Source organism: Lycium barbarum, chromosome 5 (genome assembly GCF_019175385.1).
Source record: "Lycium barbarum isolate Lr01 chromosome 5, ASM1917538v2, whole genome shotgun sequence".
In the NCBI taxonomy this organism is placed as follows: domain Eukaryota; kingdom Viridiplantae; phylum Streptophyta; class Magnoliopsida; order Solanales; family Solanaceae; genus Lycium; species Lycium barbarum.
This window is the reverse complement of record NC_083341.1, coordinates 7,354,927-7,380,682: the sequence shown is the minus strand read 5'-3', so window position 1 is coordinate 7,380,682 and position 25,756 is coordinate 7,354,927. Positions and strand designations below refer to the sequence as shown.

At 36.1% G+C, this 25,756-nt stretch overlaps 1 protein-coding gene across 6 annotated transcripts; it reads right to left on the bottom strand.

The window, feature by feature from the left end:
- Positions 1-456: 456 nt before the first annotated feature.
- On the bottom strand, positions 457-17,722 carry LOC132640307 (uncharacterized). 6 transcript variants are annotated; one of them, XM_060356836.1, is made up of 18 exons: positions 17,377-17,722; positions 16,525-16,578; positions 10,841-10,993; positions 10,634-10,750; positions 10,255-10,339; positions 10,065-10,173; positions 9,900-9,967; positions 9,688-9,813; positions 9,551-9,612; positions 9,317-9,436; positions 8,690-9,241; positions 8,214-8,417; positions 8,028-8,088; positions 6,442-6,555; positions 3,386-3,499; positions 3,191-3,277; positions 2,547-2,595; positions 457-981 (listed from the first exon to the last, which is right to left on the bottom strand). In XM_060356836.1, the coding sequence occupies exons 1-17, from the start codon at positions 17,460-17,462 to the stop codon at positions 2,569-2,571; spliced, it is 2,139 nt and encodes a 712-aa protein (XP_060212819.1). In that variant the 5' UTR covers positions 17,463-17,722; the 3' UTR covers positions 457-981; positions 2,547-2,568. The 6 variants fall into 6 exon arrangements, with proteins under 6 accessions (XP_060212819.1, XP_060212818.1, XP_060212817.1 ...); XM_060356835.1 differs by having other exon boundaries at positions 8,690-9,436; XM_060356834.1 differs by having other exon boundaries at positions 8,690-9,491; positions 9,576-9,612.
- Between the last annotated feature and the right edge of the window lie 8,034 nt (positions 17,723-25,756).

The following is a 25,756-nucleotide window of genomic DNA, read 5'->3' as shown; positions in this document are numbered from 1 at the left end:
CCCGTTTGACTTAGCTTTAAAAAAAATGTCTTATAAGCTGATTTGACCAAAAAACCAGCTTATAAGTCAAAAAAAAAAAAAAAAAAAACTGGGCTACCGCTGCTTATTTTTTTGACTTATTCTAAATACTATTTTAGCTTATAAGTTGATTTGCCAAACACCTAAAAAACCAAAAAACAGCTTATAAGCTAGTTTGACCACTTATAAGCCAATCCACACGGGCTCCTAGTACCTTGTTGGAAAGTTATTAAAGAAAGAAAAACAAGAAAAAGCAATGGAATCATGCATTCAAAAAGTTGATTCTACACAAATGTCGAACCACGACAGCAATCGCATTAACAGCTTTTGGAAATCAGTTCATCACATTATTGCAAAACTCATCATGGAATGAGCAGCTGAAATTAAACCATACTAGAAACCTGCCGTTCAAACACCCCAAGTGTTAATTCAACAAAAGGCGACTGAAAGTGACCATTTTATAAAGCGTTCATTTAAACACCAGGACAACGTCTCAATTTCATAGCCAAAAGAAAAAAGAAGAAAAAAGAGCAAATTTCTTTTACAACATGTAGAAAAAAAATCATAGAAATCACTACTGTACTTCAAGAGTAAAAAGATGACCCGGAGAAAAGCTCAATGTGTGTGACGACCTTTTTCTTTCTTTTTTCTTCTGAAAGAAAATTCAATAAAATCCAACTACTATAGTACATTTGAAGTCATCTGCCGGGAAATTTTAGAAACAGTCCCTCAATTCCCCGCCAGCACTTACTTCCATCAGACAGAGAAGTCCAGAGCGTTACTGCAGACACATGGGTAGTAGTTCAGGCGAGACGCTCTGTGAACTTTCGGTCCCTGATAGTGCCATTTAATCTGTAGCGGCCAGGTTAGACAAGCTCAAGTATAAACCTCTTTCATATTCTGCTGTGCTGCATTAAGATGTCAAGGTTTCATTGTCACCAGCAAAAGCACTCATCTTTGCACCTGCTAGCCATAGCCGGATTAGTATATTGTTACGAGACACTGAATAGTAATACTCGTCAGACAAATCTTTAGTACTAACATATAAGTTGAGGCACTCTAAAGAACTTTAAAATTGAAAAAGCAAAAAAACAAAGGCACAAGACACTATCCTGATGATGCAATTGAACAAATTCAACAGCAGTCTGGAAAGAATCAAGATGCATCTTCCTGGCATTTCGATTAACTTAGCCATGTGAAGTGATGAATTCTTTATATGCACCTTAACCGCCCAAATTAAAACCCATTGAGTACTTCAAATTTGGGCAGAGATGATAGGTCAACTTCAAACATTGTGAAAGTGATTCATAGCAAGCATGACCTTCTAGTGATTCTCACGCTATAACTGCTTGTTTGTTTAATATTCACAGAATCAGGCTCACAAACTTCACCAAATTGAAAATTCTTTAACAAAGGAGAAAACAGAGTATATGAGAGATATGAAGTGTCATTATTAAGAAGAAAAATCTAACAAAGACAGATGGATAAAGAGACCTATTCATCATCAACCCTCGCCCACAACAAAGGATATATGGAGACACGAGGCTTATTTCCCTTTCTCCCATTTTCCACAAAAAGCAGCTACCCCAAGGAGCAATCTTTTATGCCATGCTGAAGTTGCTAGTACACACCATTACTCTAAATGTTCCACTAGCAAAGTCTAGTTCAGTCCTTAAGGATCTCTCGTTCGGGCATATGCAAGATGTCCAAGTGAGGAGGTGTGAGGGGTTGGCTATGGTGGGTATGAGGAGAGGTAGAGGACCAGAGGGAGGCCAAAGAAGTTTGAGAGAGGTGATTAGACAGGACATGACACAGGACATGACACACTTGCAGCTTACGGAGGACATGACCCTTGATAGGAAGACATGACGGACGAGAAATAGGGTAGACAATTAGTAGGTAGTCGAGCGTTGTCTAGTTTCCCTTATCAGTATTGTTATTATTACTCTCCTACCATCTTATTCTTTGATATTAGTATTAACTGTTGTTTCCTTTGCTTCTATTATCGTATTATTTATTGTTGCTACTGTTCTCAGCATGGCTTCTGCACTACTGTATTTCCTTTACATACTTGATTTTTTATATGCGTTACTTGAGCCGAGGGTCTATCGGAGACAGCCTCTCTACCTTCACAAGGTAGGCGTAAGGCTGCGAACATACCACCCTCCCCAGACCACGCTTGTGGGATTACACTGGGTATGTTGTTGTTGTTGTTCACATCAATAGAGACTCATCTTCATGCATACTCATTAACCTCCAACTCTCCAACCCCACCCAATGGCTGCACGAAATAACATGGAAAAAGCACCATTCAATAGTACTCTAAAAGATAGTAATGATGCAGACTGCAAACACTTCCACTTCAAACAGAAACCGGTAACCAAGTTGGGCTTAAAACGCTTACTGAATTTTTCCAATCACAAAAGAAATAGGACTTGCGTGAAAGAAGTGAGTGACAATATCCCAACATTCACCAACAAACAAATTTAGGGGAAAAAAAATGTTGCCAAATGAAATATACCTATCACCTTTTCGTATCATCAAAAGCTACTAGCCTTCCAAAGCATATGTCGGGACCTGCATTCAATTTACAAGATAATGATGTAAGTTCTCTCAGACTAAAATACTCACTTCAAATTCATTGTCAACTTAGTTAAAGCCATTTGCATACGACAAGATCAATGTCAAGGCTCGCAGGGGAAGGTTATCTGGTGGAGTCAACTTCTATTGAACGAGAACCACTGATGAAAGACTATGCCTTTTTATTACTCCCTCTGCCCCAATTTATGTGACAGTGTCACGGAGTTTTAAGGCAAAAAAAGAGACATTTGAAACCTGTGTCTAAAACATGTCAAACATTTTTGTGTCTACAAAAATACAAAATCATGTCGTTGGAAAATAGAAAGTTTAAAATTGTTTCTAATATAGAAAGGTGTCATTTGTTTTGGGACAAACTAAAAAGGAAAGTATGTCACATATAATGGGACAGGGGCAGTTGTAAATTGGCAATTCAATCTTATTCTACACAATTAAGAAACAAAGCTTGATACATCATATGACCATCCTGCCTAGAAAGCCATATGCTAATAAAAAGTTGTAACTCCTAAAATCATGATTAATAATAGCTGAACAAGAAGAAGTAATTACAAACTCAGTTCAGCCCTTATTATACCTCGAGCATGTTTTCAACAGGAGAACTGGATATTGTGCGGCCCAAGCTATTTGAATTGTCATATTGGAGAATCCTTAATTTCCCTTCCTGCAAAATTTGAGGAAAATAAACCATGATGAGCTTTTTGAGACGGGGATATATATTATGTTTAGAACCAAGAAACGTAAAAGCTCATAAAAAGTCTACATTGTTTACCTTGGTTCCATAGACAAGGCCACCACCAACTGAAGGATGGAAACAAGCAACATTGACCTCATCCTCCGCACTGGGAAGAACTCTCACAAGATCCATATCAGAAACTCTATAGACCTGATTCCGAAATGCGCAGCTTAGAAACTAGAGAAAACAGAATATGCAAAAACAGAGAGGAAAATTTTCCCCTACAACTGCCAGCACACAGGCATACAATTTCAAGAGATAAATTTAGCATGTACGTTGGTTGCCCCAATTTAATCATAGTTTCCCTGGGTTCCTTCCTCTTCTAGAGTTTTTCTTAATTTCTCAGGCCTCAGCTTTCAACTATAAGGACTTATTTTATTTGCATCATGTAAGTCGTATTTGACTTAGCTCTTTGAAGCAGATGTCTAATGTAGTTCCAGAAACGCTTACTCAAACGAGTAAAGGAAGAAGGATCGATTCGCATTACACAAGTTGTTCGTGGTTACCTTGATAGTGGTTACTCAATCAATCAACTAGAATCAATGCCGAACTTATTGGGGCACATTAGATTCAATAAATCAATCAACTAGTCGGACACACTCTATACCAGAACTAAATAGTTTATCTTTTCAGGGAATTACGTGTTTCCTCAATCTCATGCTTATCTCTATACTAACACATAAGTGTTAACTAGTCAAAAAAGCTGCCTGCTAGGCTGAATTTCAAAAAAGAACTAAACATTATACAACTAGTTGGTATCACATTAATGGATCATTTGCTTCCGTTGTCTTATGTTCTTAATCAAAATCGTTGTTAATTTAGAGAAATTATAAGTCTAAATACAACTTTCCTCCAGGTAATTGTAGGTCAACCTCGTTTTTTTTTTTTTTGGTCGTCATATTGCCGCACCTATGCTAGTGCATATGGAGTGTATACTTGAGAGATTGCCAAACCATCACAGTTAACCTTTTCTCATCTTACTCCTTTTTTTGAAACTAAAAAAAAGTTTATATTTGTTATTTGCACTTTCTGTCAAATATGGTATTTTCAATCTTGCATCACACACATCCATTTAAATACAATATCTGTATTTTGACGAGGCTCATCTTGTGGAAAGCTGGCTTCACCTCCTTTGTTTCATTCATGTGTAAGACCTTCATATGTCATGCCATTTTAGAAGACTAAATCTAGATATCTAAATTACTGGCATTTGGAAATCACAGTATCATCTAACCTCACTTCCCCTTCGCTCTTCCTATGGGGCTAAAGTTGCAGCAAATATATTCTCACTTTGACTTTTCCTAAAACCCTTGCACTTCAGAGTGCTTCTCTACAGTTTCAAGTTTTAGTTAATTCTCTCGCGAGCTTCGTCAATAAACACAATATCTCTGTCAATAGCAATGCACCAGGGAACCTTATCCGGAATACTATTATTAGTTCATCAATAACTAGGATAAACAATTAGGGCTAAGGTTAGATTTTCGGGTAAAAACTCGCAATTGTGGAAACTTCTCTTCATCTCATAAAATTGTTCCCACTTGTGATGGCTTCCTGTAAAACACACACACACACCCCATAATATCTGGCCAGCTTGCGCACCTCAACTAATTCTACGGGCTACCTGCTATCTCCCACCAGCACCAATACCACATAACTCTGTCCACTAAAACATCCTCTCTCTCTCTCTCTCTCTCTATATATATATATATATGGTCACTACCCAGTGTAATCCCACAATAGTGGGGTCTGGGGAGGGTAAGATGTACGCAGCCTTACCCCTACCTGGGTAGGGAGGCTGTTTCCGATTGACCCTCGGCAACCCTCCTCCTTTATCCGGGCTTGGGACCGGCAATGGTATTCTCTTTTTTTCCCCTCAAACACCCACCTTGGCTCTTTATCAGATGTTTTCTCTAGATCAATCGAACTATCATGGGAAAGATCCTTCATCCTTTCTATATAAATTTCATCATTCTTCTTCTCAAAAGATACCGCCTCCATTATGTCTACATGGTATAAATCCAAATTAGGTCCCCTTCACTCTTATTGTATCCCTAAATCTAAGCACTATCATTCTTTTCAAGAAGATTATCTACAATCCAGAAATTTAATACCAGGATAGTTCGCACAACTTTGAATACCTTCCTCATTCATATCGCTCTTTCTCCACTCATTTGGCATCTTTCTACTCCTTAAAATAGGATTTAAAAGCTTAGCTAGCCAATACAACTCTAAACTCTTCAAGGTACTTTCAACGCCTTAACGGCTTAAGACATACAAGCCACAAGCAACATGCATTTCCTGCTTTACTATATCATCCATTTAACATGAATCTAAAACCTGTATAGTGCATGCCAAGCCAACAGGCAAGTTCAAACCCTTCAACATTGTAATTGTTCTAGTGCACCAAATATTCTAGTATGTTGGCACAAAATCAGATAAACAAAGTAGCATAGTTTAACAGTTGTATTAGGTACTCACTGCAGCTCGTTTTTAATTATATCAGGCTTGTAGATCAAGCACAGGCGTCAATTGATTTCATTAAACTAGCTATGTATTGTGTTTTCCAATGAATTGTACACAAGGAAAGATGATATTTTGAGTAGTTACATACCCATGACCCTTGAAACAAATAGTCGCGTCAGAAGTTCCATATAGATTACTTCTCAATACAACTTTCAAACTCGTTAAAATTCATGTACTGATTCTTGACTGCCTGTTGGCATAATATATTCATATGGGGCTTTTTTAGATTTTACACGTGTTGTACACGCTCCTTCTGTTTCAAATACAAGAACGTACTTAGTAAAAGAGTATTGTTGGTTAGAGAAAACACCACGGCATGGTTTAAAGTTAACTACTTGAAATGTCTACAGGTGATTGAAAATATTTCATTGAGTACATTAAGCATATTAGATGCCCAAAGCTCACAATTTTATTTTATTTTATATTCACACAAAAAACTAAGCATTCAAAAATGTAATCATAAATTGAAACAAGTATTAGTAAATGTTTACATAACATAGCTATAGAGACCCATGAAAGTAGTAATACTCTCTATAAAATTTTAAGCCCAGACATAAGATGCTTCTCACCTCAAGAATCGTGTAAATGGGTATAGTTGTCTCTCCGTCAATCACAACACTTTTCAGTAGTGAACTGTGGCGACGCCCATAAGCAAGTAACAGATGCTCTGAAGTTGGAGAAAACTGCAATTACAACAGATGAGGAGACCCAATAAATGTCTCAGATCAGTACGCAACAAAGCATAGTCCAAGAATAAAAAGGTTTACTATTATGAGTCAATAAGTTAAGTGCCAATGATCGAATAATTTTACAAAAATAAGAATTAAGCAATTTATGAAAGGGAAAATAACACTTTGTCTATTTGGAAAAATTATTTACCCGAAATGGCCAATATTTCTAATATTAGCCGATATGGCCCTTTTATACAATATTATACATTTTTATGCAAGGTTTATACATTGTCTACAGTAAGTGTATAATATGTATAATGTTCCTTCTCAATAAAAAAAAAGTTGTATGATTTGTATATCGTGTGTATAAACATTGTTGCCAAAAAAAAAATTGGCTATGCGGATGTCAATAAAAATATAGCTATATTATTGAAATTATCCCTTTATGAAATCCAACTTGCCATCATGCCATTTAATTTTAGCATATTCTTTGTTGACTGCTATTGGTAAAATCTCCCCAGATACTGGTGTAGACGGATTAGAACTTTCATTCTTTTGATCGGTTATGTAGAGGGCTACGCAAGTTCGATTTTACGAGTCAGAATACTATCTGCAGATGTAAAGACATCTACAATATAACAATGACATGAAACTCAATAAAGAGAAGAATGAAGAGACAGTTACAGTTAATCCACTTATAGACGATTGGGTGTTCGTAGAAAGCCATGACTTGTTGTAAGGCTTTCTAGTTTTTTGGTATACTTCTTGTATACGGGCATGTTTTTGCCCTAAGCTCATCGAATTATAGATGATTGGGTGTTGTTCGTAGAAAGCCATGACTTGTTGTAAGGCTTACTAGTTTTTTGGTATACTCCTTGTATACGGGTACGTTTTTGCCCTTTCATTTAATGAAACTTTTTACTTAAAAATGCAGATTGCATTTATCAACAAACAATCTACATCCTGCGCCATACTGCCATCTCTAGACCAACACATCTTATCACAATCATGTGCTCAGTCTCATGATTTTCATTCACTGAACAAAACAGACGTGAACTGAACCTTTTCCGCTACTTCTCTCTTTCATATAGATCTAATATATATTTCTTTTGATAAGTTTTTTTTTTTTAAGTCATAAAGATCTTACAATTATTTGTTTTGTAAAGTTATAGATCTAATATATTTTCCATTCCTTACAAGTTTTAAAGCAAAAACTATTAGATTTAGTGTTTTATTTCCTTGGTAGAAAAAAGGCAAAAAGAAAGAAAAGATCAAGAATTTAATTCCATGTAGAACTTCTCTTTCTCTACCAGAAAACACCTTTCTCTAACAGAAAACAAGTTTAATAAAACCAGGCCATGATGTAAATAACCTAGTACAAAAAGACCAAGAGTTCAATTCCATATAGAACTGCCTTTCTCTAACAGAAAACAAGTTTAATAAAACCAAGCAATGAATGTAAATAACCTAAATGAAGCATTTACCTGAATTGAAGTTAAACAATGAGCAGCTCTAATTGCCCTAGCTGCAAGCACGGAACCGAACCTACACACGACAAAGAGTATTAAGTAACCAACAAAACAACCATAGCAGAGATAAAAATAAAGAAAGGGGACAGGGAATAAGCAGAAGAGAAAGTAAAAGAGAAGCTATTGTGATTCGGTAATTACGTTGCCTCCTCCAGGGAATATATCCGTAGCTCATACATAACCTGATGGGCAGCAATTGGATGTCTGGTCGGAGAAGTCGCAGCTGCCATAGTATCATGATGAAGATGACCATGAAAACCAGGGTCAGAGTCCACGTTTGGCAGAATACATGCAACACAAGCTGCTAAAAATCTCCCACATGGTGAAAAATGGGCTCCCATTTCACTGAAAATTATACCTCAAAGTAAGCATTAGAAGAGTAAATCTAACAGCATATCTATTTTCATTCTCACATTCAAAATAGGAACTGCCAAATTAATTAGTGCAATTTTTCCGAAGTATAGGGCTAAGAGGCTAATCATCAGCTACTATAATAAAAATATAGGTCCAACATGATTCTTCATGAGAGCTTAATATCCCAGTGTCTTTAAAAGCTTAGCCATATAGGGCCATAGGCCACAAAGCCAAAGATTTGAGACAGTATTTATTATTCCCACCTGCAAAGTACAGCATGAGGTATTATTAACCGACATCTTTCAGCATCAAGGGGTGCACATGGATCCTTAATATCATGAGGCCATATTCTGAGTTTCACAGTGCAAGGTAATTCAGCAGCTGCTGCTGCAGCCAACGATGTAGCTATCTCTGACTGGATGCGACCAATAGATATTTGGGAATCACTCTCATCATGCACAACATTAAGGGGAGCAGCACCATCACCAGCTCTAGCAACAGGGATCGCTCGAGATCGTGAAGAACGGTGCCGAGAACCAGACCTACCGGATCTTGGATGACTATTGCTTGAAATTACCGAGGGAACAGTAGAAGGATTTTCCAGTTCGCCATAAGTTGAGGGATTGGTGGTAGCACCACTAAGCTCTGAACGAGTTGCTTGTTGAGCTTGGCTTTGGCCAATCAGCCATCCTTGCAAAAAAGGCAATTCCCAATATGCCGGGTCACTAAAAGGGAAAAACTGATTGTTTCTCTCTTCTGGCTGCCCGTCAGTCTCCATGGGATCAACCAAAGGTTGGGTACCTGTCTCGTTTTCCCTGAGAGAAGAACCAGTATAAGCTTCTTGTGCAGGAGATGCACTTTGCTCAATAGGTGACAATAAAAGTTCATACTGGCCGGAAGGAGTTGAATATGTAAGAAGGCGGACAGATGACGAAGTGTCTGCTCTGTGTTGTATACTGTCAGATCCCACATCTGTATCACTCTGCTGCACGGGCGTTCTAGGATCACCTCTAGCAATTGATGGCCAGATCAGGAATGGTAGAGACATGATAGGCAGTTCATTTGCTGAAGCAGATTGATAAGTGGAATGAGCATCAGTCAAATACACAGTAGGAGGAGTATACCGCAAGTTACCCGGAGAAGTCGCACGTGTCATTGAGGAATCGGATGAGTCCAGATCATTGACCTGCAAAATAAAGGGTTGATGGCATCTAAAACAATCACAATTCACACCTCGAGTCACCAAAAAACGCAGCAATACCTCAGCTGTTAAAAGAAACGGGGCAGCATGCGGGTGGAAATGTACAGCACGAAGAGACCGCCGCGTCTTCAGTATAATTGCTGGTGAAGAAGCCTCTCCTCTTCTGTTGTACTGCCATATGTAAAGCTGTCATAGATTGGAACATCAGCACCCACTACCAGAACATGAAATGCAAATCACCCAAGAGAGTATTTTGAGTCCAGAATTTTTACCTTGTGGCCAGAAGCAACAGCCAGAACTTCTCCCTGGGCATGGAATGCAATGGATGCGATGGGACGATCTGTAGAAAATGAATATTTCACCATTTACAGTCAAAAGAAAAGAGTAAAGCACACACGGTTTTTTCTTTTAGCTACTAAGATGTTATAGGTCATTACAAAAATCACGTGATCCTATACACTCGGCAGTTTTTGCATCCCATAACCGAACTTCGTGGTCCAAACTTCCACTTGCAAGTATTTCAGGGTACAATGGATGGAAACGAACCTACAGATGTTAACTAGAATGTAAGATATCCAGAAAGAAAGGTGATATCCCAAAACATTCAGCAAAAAAAGACGGCCATACCACCCAAGGTGTCCTGCGGTGTCCACTCAAAACCTTTAAGCATTTCCCAGTTTGGCAGTCAATTATTTTCACCGTGTGATCGCCACTGCTACCAGAAAATTATGTTAGCAAACTTAGCCAAGTAAAATTGCTGAGTTTATTCCCACCTAATACAAGTACATTTCTTGCCTGACTATCTTACTTAATCAGTAAGGAGGGAAAATTCAAAATTCACAACAATTTTGCATATTTACATATGGACAGTGGTTAGTGAATTGGTAGTTTGCAAGATGGGAGCACTAGACAATTAAGATAACTATGATTAAATCGACAGATAGATACAAAACTAGCATAACACAGCACAGATTATACAAGTCTATGTAATTGAAGAGAGACTGACTGCGTAGAAGCAAGTGTCCGCCCATCAGGACTGAATGCTGCTGCAATGGTAGACCTTGGAGGAGGCAACAGTGAGCAATACTTGGCTGATAAATGTTGCATCGACTCAGCCTCTACCCTGCAATAATTAATTGAGACAGACCGAGAAAAAAGGTGGAGCAGATTCTATCAAACTTTTACAGGAAAAAAGGGAGGATAATGAAGTTACCATGATACTAGTCCCCGTCTAGCATCACTTGCCACTTCACTTTTTAACCCATCGGAGTCGAGAGTACATTTAGTGTTCTCACCCCAAAACTTTCTGGAAGCACGTTTAGTTCGAGGAGTTACCTCCCTCCTTGTTAACAGCTGAAAGACATTACTGTAGCAGGTAGAAAAATAAACCATATCAGCAATCAAAAAAAAAACAGATAAAAGGCAAGCTAGTTTAATTCATCATTTCATATGCCATAAAATCTACTTGGCTAAATATTTAATTATTTATCCTAGGATTCTAATATACGGACTATATCCTAATTATTATTATACATTCCTACTAAAGAAACCTTCGCACTAAATTGAATTTAACGAGATGATTTATGGCCATACAAATGTCGCAGTGAAAAGAAGAAGATATTGGTCCTTTAAAGGTGAAGAGCCCAGACATGTATGATTTGCCTTGGAAATTAATATGAGAAGTAATGCACCCACAAAAGTGGCATGTTTTAGCTAGCTGAGAGTTTTAGGAACCTGCTCAACGCATGATAATCTGTGCAAAAGAGGTATTGCGTTGTGCAATAGATGTTATTTATGTGTGGAAGAGAATGAGAGTATAGTATTAAACATTTGTTTCTGCACTGTTCATTAGCTGGGAGAATTGGGACTCTTTCTGGCATATATTGAGTGAAGTTTCAATAGCACAATATTGGTCTGATTTGGGCTGGAATATTGCTGACTGGAAATGGACCGCCTCTGCTCCTTATTGCGGCGGAAAGGCGATGCCAAAGGATGTCTTCTGCCAGATCTTGTTAGAAGCAGCTTAGTCTCCCACGCGATGAAATTAGCCTGGGAAATGCATTTGGCAAAACAAAGCTCCTATAAAGGTGCAATGTTTTGCTTGCATGGTAGCAAGCGGAGTTTGTCTTGCACATGAAAATCTTTGGATTAGGGGACTTAATATATGCAGTAGGTGTTGCTTTGTGAAAACCAGGTTGAAGACATCAATCACCTCTTTCTCACTGTCATTTCACTCCAAAGATATAAAAGTTCCCGTTTTTAGCATCCCAGGGGTTTACTTGGGGTTCTAATTTATTTATTTTTAACAGGAACTTGGGGTTCTGACATACACTAGATGTTCTAAAGATCTTGTTAGAAAGTGTCTTAGTTTGAATGGGCACAAAGTTTAAGGAATAAAAAGAGATTTTTGAATCTTGTGGTCCTAAATTAAATATGTGCGTAATGTACTAAATGTCATTTGAATGTTGTGGTTATAAACTTGTCATGTAGGATGTTTGGATTGTCAACTTATTATTAAATGTATAAAGAGGCACTCTTTTGGGATAGATCAAAAGGAAAGTAAGACACTTAAATTGGGACGGAGGCAGTGTGTCAGTAGAAAATGTAGATAACTTGTAGAAAGAATCCAAATTATTGAATATTGGACTAAGACGGGCCTAAATGGAGCAACATGATTCACATAGCCAACCCCAGCAAGCTTGGGATGAGGTGTAATTGTTGTTGTTATAAGTTACTCCCTCCGTTCCAAAATAAGATTCAAGACAAAAATAGTAGTGATTGTATCCAGCTATACCTTATATTAAAGAACTACTTTCTTCTTAATAGTGCTCAATTCTCAAGAAAAAATCTAATAATTACGGGTAACTTAGTAAGCTACACCTAACATTTATTGCTTTTCTTAATGGGCGTGAAATGAGCTAAAGCAACACTTATTTTGGGACGGAGTGGGTACAACTACAAGATACAAACATTAAAATTATGATTATCCAAAAAGCACACCTTTTTTACTACAAGCGTTCATCTACCCCCTCAGATCAATCACTCAAATCTAAGTCAAATTCCAGGCATTAGATGGTAATTATTGAAGAAAAGCTAAATTTCAGATCCGCGAAGAAGCAAAATAACTAAAGATGCAAAATTCAGATGAAAATTAGGGTTCGAAGATATAAGAGCTTCCTTTTTTAGCATCCCAGGGGTTTACTTGGGTTCTAATGTACATTAGGAGTTCTAAAATCTTTTTCCAGATTTGTATATCAGTAGAAAATGTAGATAATTTCTAGAAAGAATCTATATCGAATATTGGACTACGACGGGTATAAATGGAGCAACATGAAGTGTAATTGTTGTTATAACTACAAGATACAAACATTGCAATTACGATCATCCAAAAGCACACATTTTGACAATCAATCATCAAATCTCAGTTCAATTCCAGGCATTAGATAGTAATAATTGAAGAAAACCCATATTTCAGATCTGTGAATAAAAAAGTAACTAAAAATGCAAAATTCAGATTAAAATTAGGGTTCAAAGATAAACCTAATATTTAAAAGTTTCCTTTTTTAGCATCCCGGGGTTTACTTGAGTTCTAATGTACACTAGGAGTTCTAAAATCTTTTAGAGATTTGTATGTCCATAGAAAATGTAGACAACTTCTAGATAGAATCTAAATTATCGAATACTGGACTAAAACGAGTATAAATGGAGCAACATGATTCACATAGCCGACCCTAGCAAGCTAGGGATGAGGTGTAATTGTTGTTATAACTACAAGATACAAACATTGTAATTACGATCATCCAAAAGCACACATTTTGACAACCTTTGACAATTTTAATTTTGATCCTCTGATATATGACTAGGCAAATTTCAATTGATTGAAATGCACACTTTTGATCCCTCTGCTTGTGAATCTTCACTAATTTATTGAACTATGAATAATTACACCATTTAGTTACCCTGCGATATGTTAAGTTCATAGTGTTATTTCATATTTGAGGGTAATATAGTCCTAAAATAGATAAAGTATGACATATTTCATGTATAAAAGGACCATAAAAACACGTTTCAATTAAAGATTAGACCTGCTTAGCCACATATTATAAGGACCAAAATCAAAATTGACCAATAATTCAGAGACTAAAAATAATATCATCCCTTAAATTCTATATCCATATTACTTTTACTATTCCATCTTTCTTTGTATTTTTGTACAGTCATCTGCCACCTCAGATCAATCATAAAATATCAGTTGAATTTCATACATTAAAGAGTAATAATTGAATAAAAACCTAAATTTCAGATCTACGAATAAAAAAGTTACTAAAGATGCACAATACAGATGAAAAATAGTGTTCGAAGATATAAAAGTTTCCTTTTTTAGCATCTGCGGGTTTACTTGGGTTCTAATGTACATTAGGAGTTCTAAAAATCTTGTTAGAGAATTGTTATGTCAGTAGAAAATGTAGATAACTTCTAGAAACAACCTTTTTTTTTTTTGAGAAGGTAACAGTAACTTCTAGAAACAACCTAAATTATCAAATATTGCACTAAGACGGTCTAGATGGAGCAACATGAGGTGTAATTGTTGTTGTTATAACTATAAAATACAAACACAGTTACGATCATACAAAAAGCACAAATTTTAACAACCTACAATCAATTATCAAATCTCAGTTGAATTCCATGCAATAATTGAAGAAAACCTAAATTTCAGATCTGTGAACAAGAAAAAGTTACTAAAAATGCAAAAGTCAGATAAAAATTAGGGTTTTGGATATAAACCTGTGTTTACAATTGGGGATTGAGGTGTAATAGTAGTTGTTGTTATTGTTGTTATTGTTGTTATTGTTGTTATTGTTGTTATAACTACAAGATACAAACATTGCAATTACAATCATCCAAAAAGCACACATTTTTCAATCAATCATCAAATCTCAATTGAATTCCAGGTATTAGATAGTACTTAATTGAACAAAAGCTAAACTTCAGATCTATGTATAAGGGAAGTAACTAAAAATGCAAAATTCAGGTGAAAATTAGGATTCAAAGATAAACCTAATGCATAGAAGTTTCTTTTTTAGCATCCTGGGGGTTTACTTGAGTTCTAATACACACTAGGAGTTCTAAAATCTTGTTAAAAGATTTGTCTATCTGTAGAAAATGCAGACAACTTCTAGTAAGACTCTAAAATATCGAATATTGGACTAAGACAGCTAAATGGAGCAACATGATTCAGATAGCCGACCCCATCAAGCTAGTGATGAGGTGTAATTGTTGTTATAACTAGTTCCTCTGTCCCAATTTAAGTATCTTACGTTCCTTTTTTATTTGTCCCAAAAAGAACGTCTCTTTCTATATTCAGAAAGATGACAATTCAAACATCCTACCTGGTCAATTCAAAACCACAAGATTCAAAGGACATTTTAGTACATTACACATGTCTTTAATTTAGGACCACAGGATTCGAAAGTCTCTCTTTATTTTTTAAACTCCGTGTCTAGTCAAACTAGGACACTTAAATTGGGACGGAAAGGAGTATTATTGTTGTTATAACTACAAGATACAAACATTGCAAGTGTGATCATCCAAAAGCACACATTTTTACAACATGCCGCCATATCATGCCTAAGATCAATCATCAAATCTCAGTTGGATTCCAGGCAATGATTGAATAAAACCTAAATTTCAGATCAGCGAATAAGAGGTGTAACAGTAGCTGTTGTGATTGTTGTTATAACTACAAGATACAAACATAGCAACTACAATCATCCAAAAAAAACACATTTTAACAACAATCTAAGATCAATCATCAAATCTCAATTAAATTCCAGGCAATAATTGAACAAAAACTTAATTTCAGATCTGTAAATAAAAAAAGTTACTAAAAATGCAAAATTCAGATGAAAATTAGGATTTAAATATAAACCTGTGTTTACAATTGGGGATTGAGGTGTAATAGTAGTTATTGTTATTGTTGTTATAACTACAAGATACAAACATTGCAATTACAATCATCCAAAAAGCACACATTTTTACAATCAATCATCAAATCTCAGTTGAATTCCATCCATTAAAGACTAAAAATTGAATAAAACCTAAATTTCAGATCTGAGAATATAATTTTTTTTCACTAAATATGCAAAATTGAGATAAAAATTAGGGTTTGAAGATAAACCTGTGTTTACAATTGTTACTCCCCCAGTCCAATTTATGTGTCTTACTTCCCTTTTTGGTCACTCCCAAAAAGAGTATCTTATTCTATATTTAGCAAGTTGACAATTCAAACATCCTACATGGCAAGTTTTAACCACAAGATTCAAATGACATTTTATGTGTCTTTCTTCCCTTTTTGGTCACTCCCAAAAAGAGTGTCTTATTCTATATTTAGTAAGTTGACAATTCAAACATCCTACATGGCAAGTTTTAACCACAAGCTTCAAATGACATTTTGTGTGTCTTACTTCCCTTTTTGGTCACTCCAAAAAAGAATGTCTTTTTCTATGTTTAGTAGGTTGAAAATTCAAACATCCTACATAGCAAGTTTTAACCACAAGATTCAAATGACACTTTAGTACATTATGCACATCCTTAATTTAGGACCACAAGATTCAAAGGTCTCTCTTTATTTCTTAAACTCTGTGCCTAATCAAACTAAGAAACTTTTTTATCAAGCTAGTCAAACTAAGACACTTAAATTTGGATGAAAACTACAAGATACACATTGCAATTACGATCATTCAAAAAAGCACACATTTTTCAATCAATCATCAAATCTCAATTGAATTTCATACATTAAAGAGTATTAATTGAATAAAAACTTAAATTTCAGATCTATGAATGGAAAAATTAATAAAAATGTAAAATTGAGATAAAAGTTAGGGTTTAAATATAAACCTGCGTTTGCAATTGGGGATTGAGGTGTAATCGTAGTTGTTATTATTGTTATAACTACAAGATACAAACATCGCCAAAAAGGCACACATTTTTCAATCAATCATCATCAACAACAACAACAACAACAACCCAGTGAAATCCCACAACGTAGGGTCTGGGAAGGGTAGAGTGTACGTAGACCTTACTCCTACCTTGTATTTCCGAAAAACCCTCAGCTCGATAGAAAGCATAAAAAGAGGTCAAATAAGGCCAAGAAATTCAAAGCGATATGGAAATGACAATAACGAAAGCGACACAGATAAAATAAGATAATCAAAGCACAGGATTAGATAGTAATTATTAAATAAAAATCTAAATTTCAGATCTATGAATTAATTATTATTTTTAACTAACAATGCAAAATTAAGATAAAAATTAGGGTTTTAAATATAAACCTGTATTACAAGCTAGTGATGAGTTGTAATTGTTGTTACAACTACAAGATACAAACATTGCGATTACAAACATAGCCACAAAAACACACATTTTAACAATCAATTATCAAATCTCGATTGAATTCCATACATTAGATAGTAATAATTGACCAAAACCTATACTCCATTTCAGATCTATGAATAAAAAAAGTTATTAAAAATGCAAAATTGAGATAAAAATCCGGGTTCAAATATAAACCTGCATTTACAAACACAGCCAAAAAACCACACATTTTTACAACAAATCATCAAATCTCAATTGAATTTCATACATTAGATAGTAATAACTGGCCAAAACCTAAATTTCAGATCTATGAATAAAAAAAGTTACTAAAAATGCAAATTAAGATTAAAAAAATTAGGGCTTAAAGATAATTACCTGTGTTTACAATTAGGGTTTTGAATTTTCCGTGACGTTGACGGAGCACTACTTGAATTTTCCGGCGAGATAGACGATGATCTCATAATTATCCCTTAATTAAAATCTCATACCCTAACTTTTCTCGGAAAATTCAGATTGGTACAGAAGAATACTGAATTTTGTCAAAAAGGTCCTTCAAATTTTGATGATTTTTTTCCGATGAGGATGTTGAGATCTTGGTGAGGGGCAAAATGGGAAATGGAGAAATGGGAAAGATTGATGTAGAAGAAGACGTTAATGATATACCTAGAAATATCAAGAATTTAGTGAACATTTCATTTCATATTTTTAGTTTTAGGGTTATATGAAACAAAAAATAACATGAATACAAATGGAAAACTTATGTAATAATAATGTCGTGACAAAGTTTAATAAAACTATTCCTTATAATATTCTTTTGCAACACACAAATAAGTGGAAAAAATGAAAAGTATGCGATAATATTGTAGACACATAAATTTGATTGGGTTAAATTCATATAAAATTTGAATTAAATCAATGATAATTTGGGCTGAACGATTAATTCGGACTACACAATTGAATAAGTCCATTTAATTAAATTCAAGCCCAAGGTCCATTTCATCTTGAGGCCCAAAACTCATGCCACGTGTCAAGTGACATGGCATCCCAGTCAAATTCAAGACCAACAAAATGATGCCATGTGCTCAAATGATGTGGCAATCTTGGACAAATACAAGAACCAATCAAAAATTGTCAAATGTCCAAAATGACATGTCTTGGTCAATCACAAGCAACCTTATCACATAGCATTGTGATAAGCTTGATGATTTACATCAACCAATCAGAATGAGACAAAATAGTTCATCTAAACTTGGGTTGCATACTTCCTACATCTATAAATAGGGGGTTTACATAACTTTCTGGAGACATTCAGCAAACATTAGAGAAAGCAGCTACATCGACTATATAGTTCTTCAACGGAGTTCTTTCCGGAGATCAACCAAACGACAAAGTGCTGCTCGACATTCCTACCAATCGAAATACATCTCTAGGAGATTCAAATCATCCTGCAATTCGAGAAATACGACACTGAAGGCCCTCGAATCACAGAAACATTTAGGAGAGAAGAATAAAAAAAACAACGGAATTGTGCTCACAAGATTCATTTATAAAATTACATTTTTCTTTTATTTTTTATTGCAGATAATTTTCGGCACTTGAAAATTTGTTGCAAACAAATATTAAAGAAAGATCCGAGATTTAGCCAGCGTTTGGGTATAGATTTTGGATCAGCTTTTGAGAATCTTCAAATATCTGTTTGGGTATGAAATTTGATCTTATTTTGAAATTTTATTTGCAAAATATTTTCAAGTTTCAAAAGCGGGCTCAAACTAGTTTTTTTTGGAAGAAATTTCACTTTCACTCAGGCAACTTCAAATTTTTTCCAAGTAATGATACATGTCCAGATACAACTTCAAGTTCCATGGGAATCACAACTTCAAAAACTCAAATTGTCAAATTTCAACTTCAAAGTCTAAGGCCAAACGAGAGCTTAAACTCTATGGGGTCGTTTGGTTTGAATACAAGTTATGACAGGATTAGTTATGACAACTAATATTATTTCTTAGTGATTGTTTAGTTTGTTGTATTAAAAGTAACATGCACTGCAGAATTTTTAAGAAAAAATTATTGGTTTACAAAATACCCTCCACTTTATGTAGTAGAAAAAAGGTTTGAGGGACCTCAAGGCTATTTTTGTCATTTTTATTATTTTATCCCGGGATAACTAGTCTTGGGATTGTTATTTCACCCTCTGCCAGGGATAACTTATTCCAGTACTATTTTTAATTATGGGATATCTTATCCCAAAATTAGTGACTAAACAAGGGATATGGACTATAGTGGTACTAAATTCTTATCCCATGACTATTTTTCCTTACAGAGAAAGGCCAAATATATCCCTCGTTATAATTTGTATTCAAATATACCCATGCCATTGTATTATTAGTCAAATACACCTCTCATCTGTTAAAGTTGTCCAAGGTGGACATCTTATCCTACGTGGCACTGATATTTGATGAGGTGGATGCCACACAATATTGCCACCTCATCACCCCTAATCCATTTTATTCCTCCTTACTTCCACTACTAACATTTCTTCCCCTCCACCACCACCATATTATACTTCAATGGTGACTAAAGCTGAGAGAAAGCAATAATGGATTAAAATGAAACTCAAAGTTTGGGATTATCATTAATGTATTCTTTGTCCATTAGTGGCTTAAAGCAGGCGAAAGGAGGATATGTCAAATGTATACATATTATGCTTGTGTCTTTGACCGGTCCATTATGAAGCCTATTTTAGATGGCATCATAAGTGTGGACACAAGACATATTTGAATTGAGAATGACACGAGGGTTAGAGAAGCCGTATGTATATAGGCATATCTAGGGCATTCAAGGAACTTTATATTACATTATGAGATATCATAAATAACAAGGGGGTAGTAGTCTCTTATATTGAATATTAAAAAGATGTCTATTTCAAGAGCTCCCAAATTAGTGCTCAAACGGTCACGTAACACACTACAACAACAACAACCCAGTGAAATCCCACAACGTGGGGTCTGGGGAGGGTAGAATGTACGCAGACCTTACTCCTACCAAGGTAGGACGGCTGTTTCCGAGAGATCCTTGGCTCAATAAAAACATAAAAAGAGGTCAGATAAGGCTAAGAGATTGGTCACGTAACACACTAGGTATGAAAATTCAAAAGGATGTTTAGTTTCATTCAAAGCTCAATGTGATTCACCCCATCATATGTGAGTGAGAGATGTACACCCACTTATGGGAAAACTGTAACACCTCGTAGCTTCGGGCGAAAGTTTAACTCATAAGATGATAATATAATGGAACCAATATGAGGGTTATAGGAAGTGTTTTGAAAACCAATTAAGTCATAAGAAATGTCTTTGGGCAAAGAAAAGTTGGAAGCCACTCTACGGGGCATGTTTGCAAGTGAGTTTATAGAAGGTCTTACTTCCAACGACCATAACCCCTTTATTAATTTGTAATTTGGGAAAACTTCCTTGATTAAAGTTGTAGCCCTTTGAAATAGCTTTCCAACGGTATATTGTGGGTCTTGAACAGAGCTGTGTATAAAAAGTTATACCCATTTTACTAAACAGTATTCTGTCAGTTTACGGTGGAAACATACGGACCGTAAAAATTATGCGGTGGAACATACGGACCGTAAAAATTATACGGGCCATATATTCCAGCCGTATAATTGGTCCAGAATGTCCAAATCACTGGAATGATTATACGGAATGATATACGGTCCGTACAAATTGTACGGGACGTAAAAATGGGCGTAGAATTGCCCGACAGATCATATTTTAAGATGTTAATAAGAGACCCAAGCTCATTTTTTTTCATTCCTATTTCTCCTCCACGACTCAAGGGTTCTCTAGAGCCATCCAAACACTTCATATGCAAGAATCCAAGTGAAACTAAAGATCCACTTCATCAATCCACAAAACTAAGTGTGAGAAACACATCAAATCCATTCAAGTCAAGAAATTCCATGGAAGGTGGAATTAGGGTTTTGTTCAAGTGAAGTATTTCAACTCAAGGCTTATTCCTACAATAACTAAGGTAAGTTTTATGATGTTTCATGATGATTAAAGTGTTGATAAGTTCTTGAGAGAATAGTAAATGGGTTTGATAAAGAGAATTATATGAACTATGCTAGGGTTTTTGGATTGTTGACTTGGGATTGTTGTATTCATATGGGTGATGAAGAATGATGTTAATTACATCTAATTAAGATTGTAGAATCACCTAGAAGTAATAGAATGGGAATTGGGTGAAGAAATCACCATTAATGGAGACTGTGGAGCTTCAAGCCCATTAAGTGTTTGATAAAATGCTTAGATGACCAAAGCATGAATATTATTGCTAATATAGAATCCCTTTGACTTGTATTGATATAGATCAAAGTTGAAAGGGTTGACGAACATTGTATTACGCTCAAAGGCTGGAATTAAGGTATGTGAGGCTAACTATCTACGTTAGGGAATGTTCATGATTCTCTCTACGCCTCATTCTTCATACTTGTTAGTAATTTGACTCAGAATATAGTTTAGCCCAGTTTTATGATATGTTGTAGAACTGTTATCTTCTAGGGTTGCAGTTACAGAATTCGTTCATGGTTATCAATTTGAATATCATGAACTCAGCACATAATCTTTATAGACTTATGTATTGTTACCACATGAGTCTCAGTCTAGAAATTCAGTATGCTCAGAAACAGTCAGTGTTTTCAATTCAGTCCAGCATGTCTATTTCAGTTCAGAATTGTTCATTGTTGTTATGGTCTCAGTCCTTATTAATTAACCATAATTATACATATGTGATTTTGCCCGAGGGCACAGCACAGTCTTGTGTATACGTATACATGGCCGAGGCCATTGACTGACGCACTACTAGGCCGAGGCCATAGCGTGCATTTATTATTGGGCCGAGGCCCCACATATACAAACACAGATAATACAGATGATTCAGATACAGAGCAGGGAGCATTCATATATTTACTTCCTTACTATTACAGTTACAGTTATCAGTTTCAGTTTCAGTATTTTATTGCTTCAGTTGCTTTACATACCAGTACAATTCAAATGTGCTGATGTCCCTTTTATTGCTTGGGGGCCTGCATCTCGCGATGCAGGCAACGATATACAGGTTGACGACTCAGCTATTTAGGAGTGCACGTATCAGCTACTGGTGAGCCCCAAATTCCTCCGGGGCGTTGTCAGCTATCTAGTTAATTCAGTTTATAGACAGTTTTATTATTCAGTACTCTTAGAGGCTTCATAGACACAGTTCAGACAGTCAGATATTTGTTATGTTAGCCTTGTAGACAGTTATACTCAGTCGTTCAGTTGTTTTGGTTTAGCCATGTTGGCTACTTTCAGATATATTTCAGATTGTCTAAGTATTTCCGCATTATGATTTCAGTCAGACCTTTAGTATATCAGCATGTGTTTAATTGTTTCCACATTCAGTTATGTTTTGATATCACATGTTGATTCAGTCAGCCAGTTGGTTCGCTCGGTCACATGCAGTCAGGCACCGGGTGTCGTGTTACGTCCAGGCCCAGGTTCGGGGCGTGACAAAGCTTGGTATCAGAGCCCTAGGTTCAAGTGTCTTAGGGAGTCTATGAAGCCGTGTCCAGTGGGGTCTCTTTTATATGTGTGAGGGCCCCATACATATAAACAGTTGACCACCAAGACATTCAGGATTGTCTCATTTCTTTCTACTCTAGATCGTGCCATGAAGCTTAGAGCAATAAGAAACTTCTTTTCCTCTAGAATTATGTACGTTTCGAATGCGCAGGAGATGAACAGGTAATTTAAGGTCTAAGTAAGGATGTTTACCCTTAAGGGGTACAATTGTGCAGTACTTACTGGTAACGAATGAGACTTCAAGTGCTATTGAAGGTGGAATACAATGTAAGATGCCCGAGAAGGGGTGTAGTAGAATGAATGGTATGTTGAATGATAATGATGTTCTTGAGAAAGGAGAATGAGATACCACAGGGAGAGGATATTAGAGAAATTAGAAAATGAGCTAAGTCTGCAAGAAACGTAAATCATGAAGGATCTCAAGGAAGTGGTGGCATACAGTTTTCTACCGGAGGTCATCAGGACCTACTCCATCTGCAGTTAAAGATTAAAAGGGAAAATAAACAGGAAAGTGTAACAGGTACAGTTGGAGTTGGACATATGAGGTAAGTTCATCATTTTTATACTGTTGTTGAAATTGGGAACCCTATGTGGCTATGATGTGATATGATATATATGTATATATATGCTGGCCTTGTGAGGCATTGTTGGTCTTTCCTGCGTGCAGGTTTTGGGATAGTAAGAAATACAGAGGAAACTCTGCCAAAATTTTCCTACAAATAGAAGGAGAATGTGATATGAGTTCGTAATATGTCTGGAAAAGCCATGTCAATAGTAATGATAAGATTTGACTAAGTTACGAGTACGACTGACTTTGAGAAATATGATTTGATTTCCTATTCAGATGAACACCTTAAGTGGGTGACATTTCGGATACATCCGAATGTGTATTAGAAACCAAGGACTTAAGTTAAGTTCAGAGTAGAGTGATTAGTGGAAGAAGGAATCAGCTAAGCCGTAAGAGAGCAAACTACAGAAGAATAGCCTTTAAGAGTTGTCAAAAGGGATTGACCTAAGATTTACAATGTGAGCAGAGTAAAGTCATTAAAATAGAGTATGCCAGTTATGAATATAGTAGCAACCCGTTCATGTAAGTAAATTTAGTTTTTCCCCATGAGAAATTGCTCAGATGGGAGTAAAAAAAAAATAAAAATTCATCAATGTTGTAGAGTACAAAGGAATTACAGAAGATAAGGAATGTTAATTGGATCCCATCAGAAGAGAAGAATTTGTAAGTATAAGATGTTAGCCTTGGTCTAAAGGGGAGATGCATAAATCGCCAGTAAGTCCAGTGAGATAATTGAAGACCCGAAGGGTTAGTATGAAATATGAAGAACCTCGGTTCAGTTAGGTTGGCATAATGAGATAGTCTTCATAAGGGAATATGCCTCATCTTAGAGAAAACTAGAAGTGAGTAAAATGATCATTGAACGAATCGTGTCAAGTTCAATTACTATCGATTAGGCGATCACAGAAAAGCTATAAGATCATGCCTAGTTATGTGTCAAAAGGGTAGTGCCATTGCACAAGACTCTAATTTTTAAGGTGCTAGTGAAAGACTTAGCACACAACAGTACTATTAGTATTTTAGGAAGTATCTCAAAAAAAAAAAAATATACCAAGTATGGGAAGTATGGCTCAAGATTTAGACAGACAAGAGAACTATGGTGAAAGAAGTTCACCGCTTATCCAAGCTAGGAATTCGACTTTCAGGCTCCGAAGTAGGTGGAGTTGTTGCCCAGAACATGGCTTATTCCTCCTTCGTCATCGAAGTTAGAGAGAAGTAGCTTGGTGATTCCTACTTGCTGCAGATGAAAGAGGGGATTCACGAATAGAAAGCCTTAGCTTTTGAACAAGGGGGAGATAATGGTACCTTGAGATACCGAGGCAGATTATGCGTTCTAAATGTAGATGGACTCAGAGAGCTAATTATGTCAGAAGCTCACAATTCTAGGTCTACCTCGTTCAGATATGAGGCATGATTTAATTTGGGTTATTGTGGATAAACTTATGAAGTCAGCGCACTTCTTGGCAGTTAAGACCACAGATTGAACAGAAGATTATGCTAAGTCATATGTTAATGAAATTGCCAGATTGTATGGGACCCTAGTGTCCATTATTTCAGATTATGGTGCTCAGTTCACAACGAACTTTTGAAAATCCTTCCAGAAAGTATTGGGTACCAAGGTGAACCTTAGCACAGCTTTTCATCCTCAGACAGATGGTCAGATAGATACGCTATTCAGATCTCATGTTATAATATTCATGTTAGTTCAATACTCAGATATTTATGTCAGCTTAGTACTCAGATATCAGTCCAGTACTCGCGTATTCATGCCAGTTCAGTATTCAGTCATCTCAGTATTCAACTAATTTAGTATTCAGTCAGCTCATTATTTAGTTAAGCCAGTATTCAACTAATCCAGTATTCAGTTAGCTCAGTATTCAATCAGCCCAATGTTCAGTCAGTTCAATAGACATTCAGTTTAGTATCTCAGCAGGTTAGTAGTCATGTATTCATTCAGTTCAGTAACCATGTGTCCTTGATTTCAATGGTAATTGGGATGACCACTTGCATCTTATTGAGTTTACTTACAAAAATAATTACCATGCTAGTATTGGGATGACTCTGTTTGAAACCTTTTTTTTAGCAAAGGTGTAGATCAGCAATTGGTTGGTTCGAAGTTGGTGAAGTAGGGTTGTTAAGATCAGATTTGGTTTACCAGGCTATGAAGAAAGTTAAGTTAATACAAGAGCGTTTGAAAACGGCTTAGAGTCACCAGAAGTCTTGTACAGATGTGAGTCGAAGGGACTTAAATTTTCAGTAGATGATTGGGTGTTCCTTAAAGTCTCACCCATGAAGGGTGTCATGAGATTTGGCAAGAAAGGCAAACTCAGCCCCAGATATATTGGACCTTATAGAATTCTGCGAAGGATCATTCTAGTAGCTTATGAATTTGAGTTGCCATGAGATTTAGTTGCTATACACCCCGTGTTTCATGTATCCATGTTGAGGAAGTGTGTAGGAGACCCGTCGTTGGTTGTTCCTATTGAGACTATAACAGTTAAGGATGATTTGACCTATGAGGAGATTCCCGTAGTCATTCTTGGCTGTCAAGTTCGCAAGTTGA

Bases quoted from the DNA above. Each gene is read 5' to 3' on its own strand.
- LOC132640307 (XM_060356831.1), bottom strand. From the start codon at position 17,462: ATGAGATCATCGTCTATCTCGCCGGAAAATTCAAGTAGTGCTCCGTCA. The intron at 10,994-16,524 runs GTTTATATTTAA...TACCTGCTACAG, and splicing joins ATCCCCAATTGCAAACGCAG to TAATGTCTTTCAGCTGTTAA. The intron at 9,814-9,899 runs GTAAAAATTCTG...AATCTATGACAG, and splicing joins CTGTTGCTTCTGGCCACAAG to CTTTACATATGGCAGTACAA.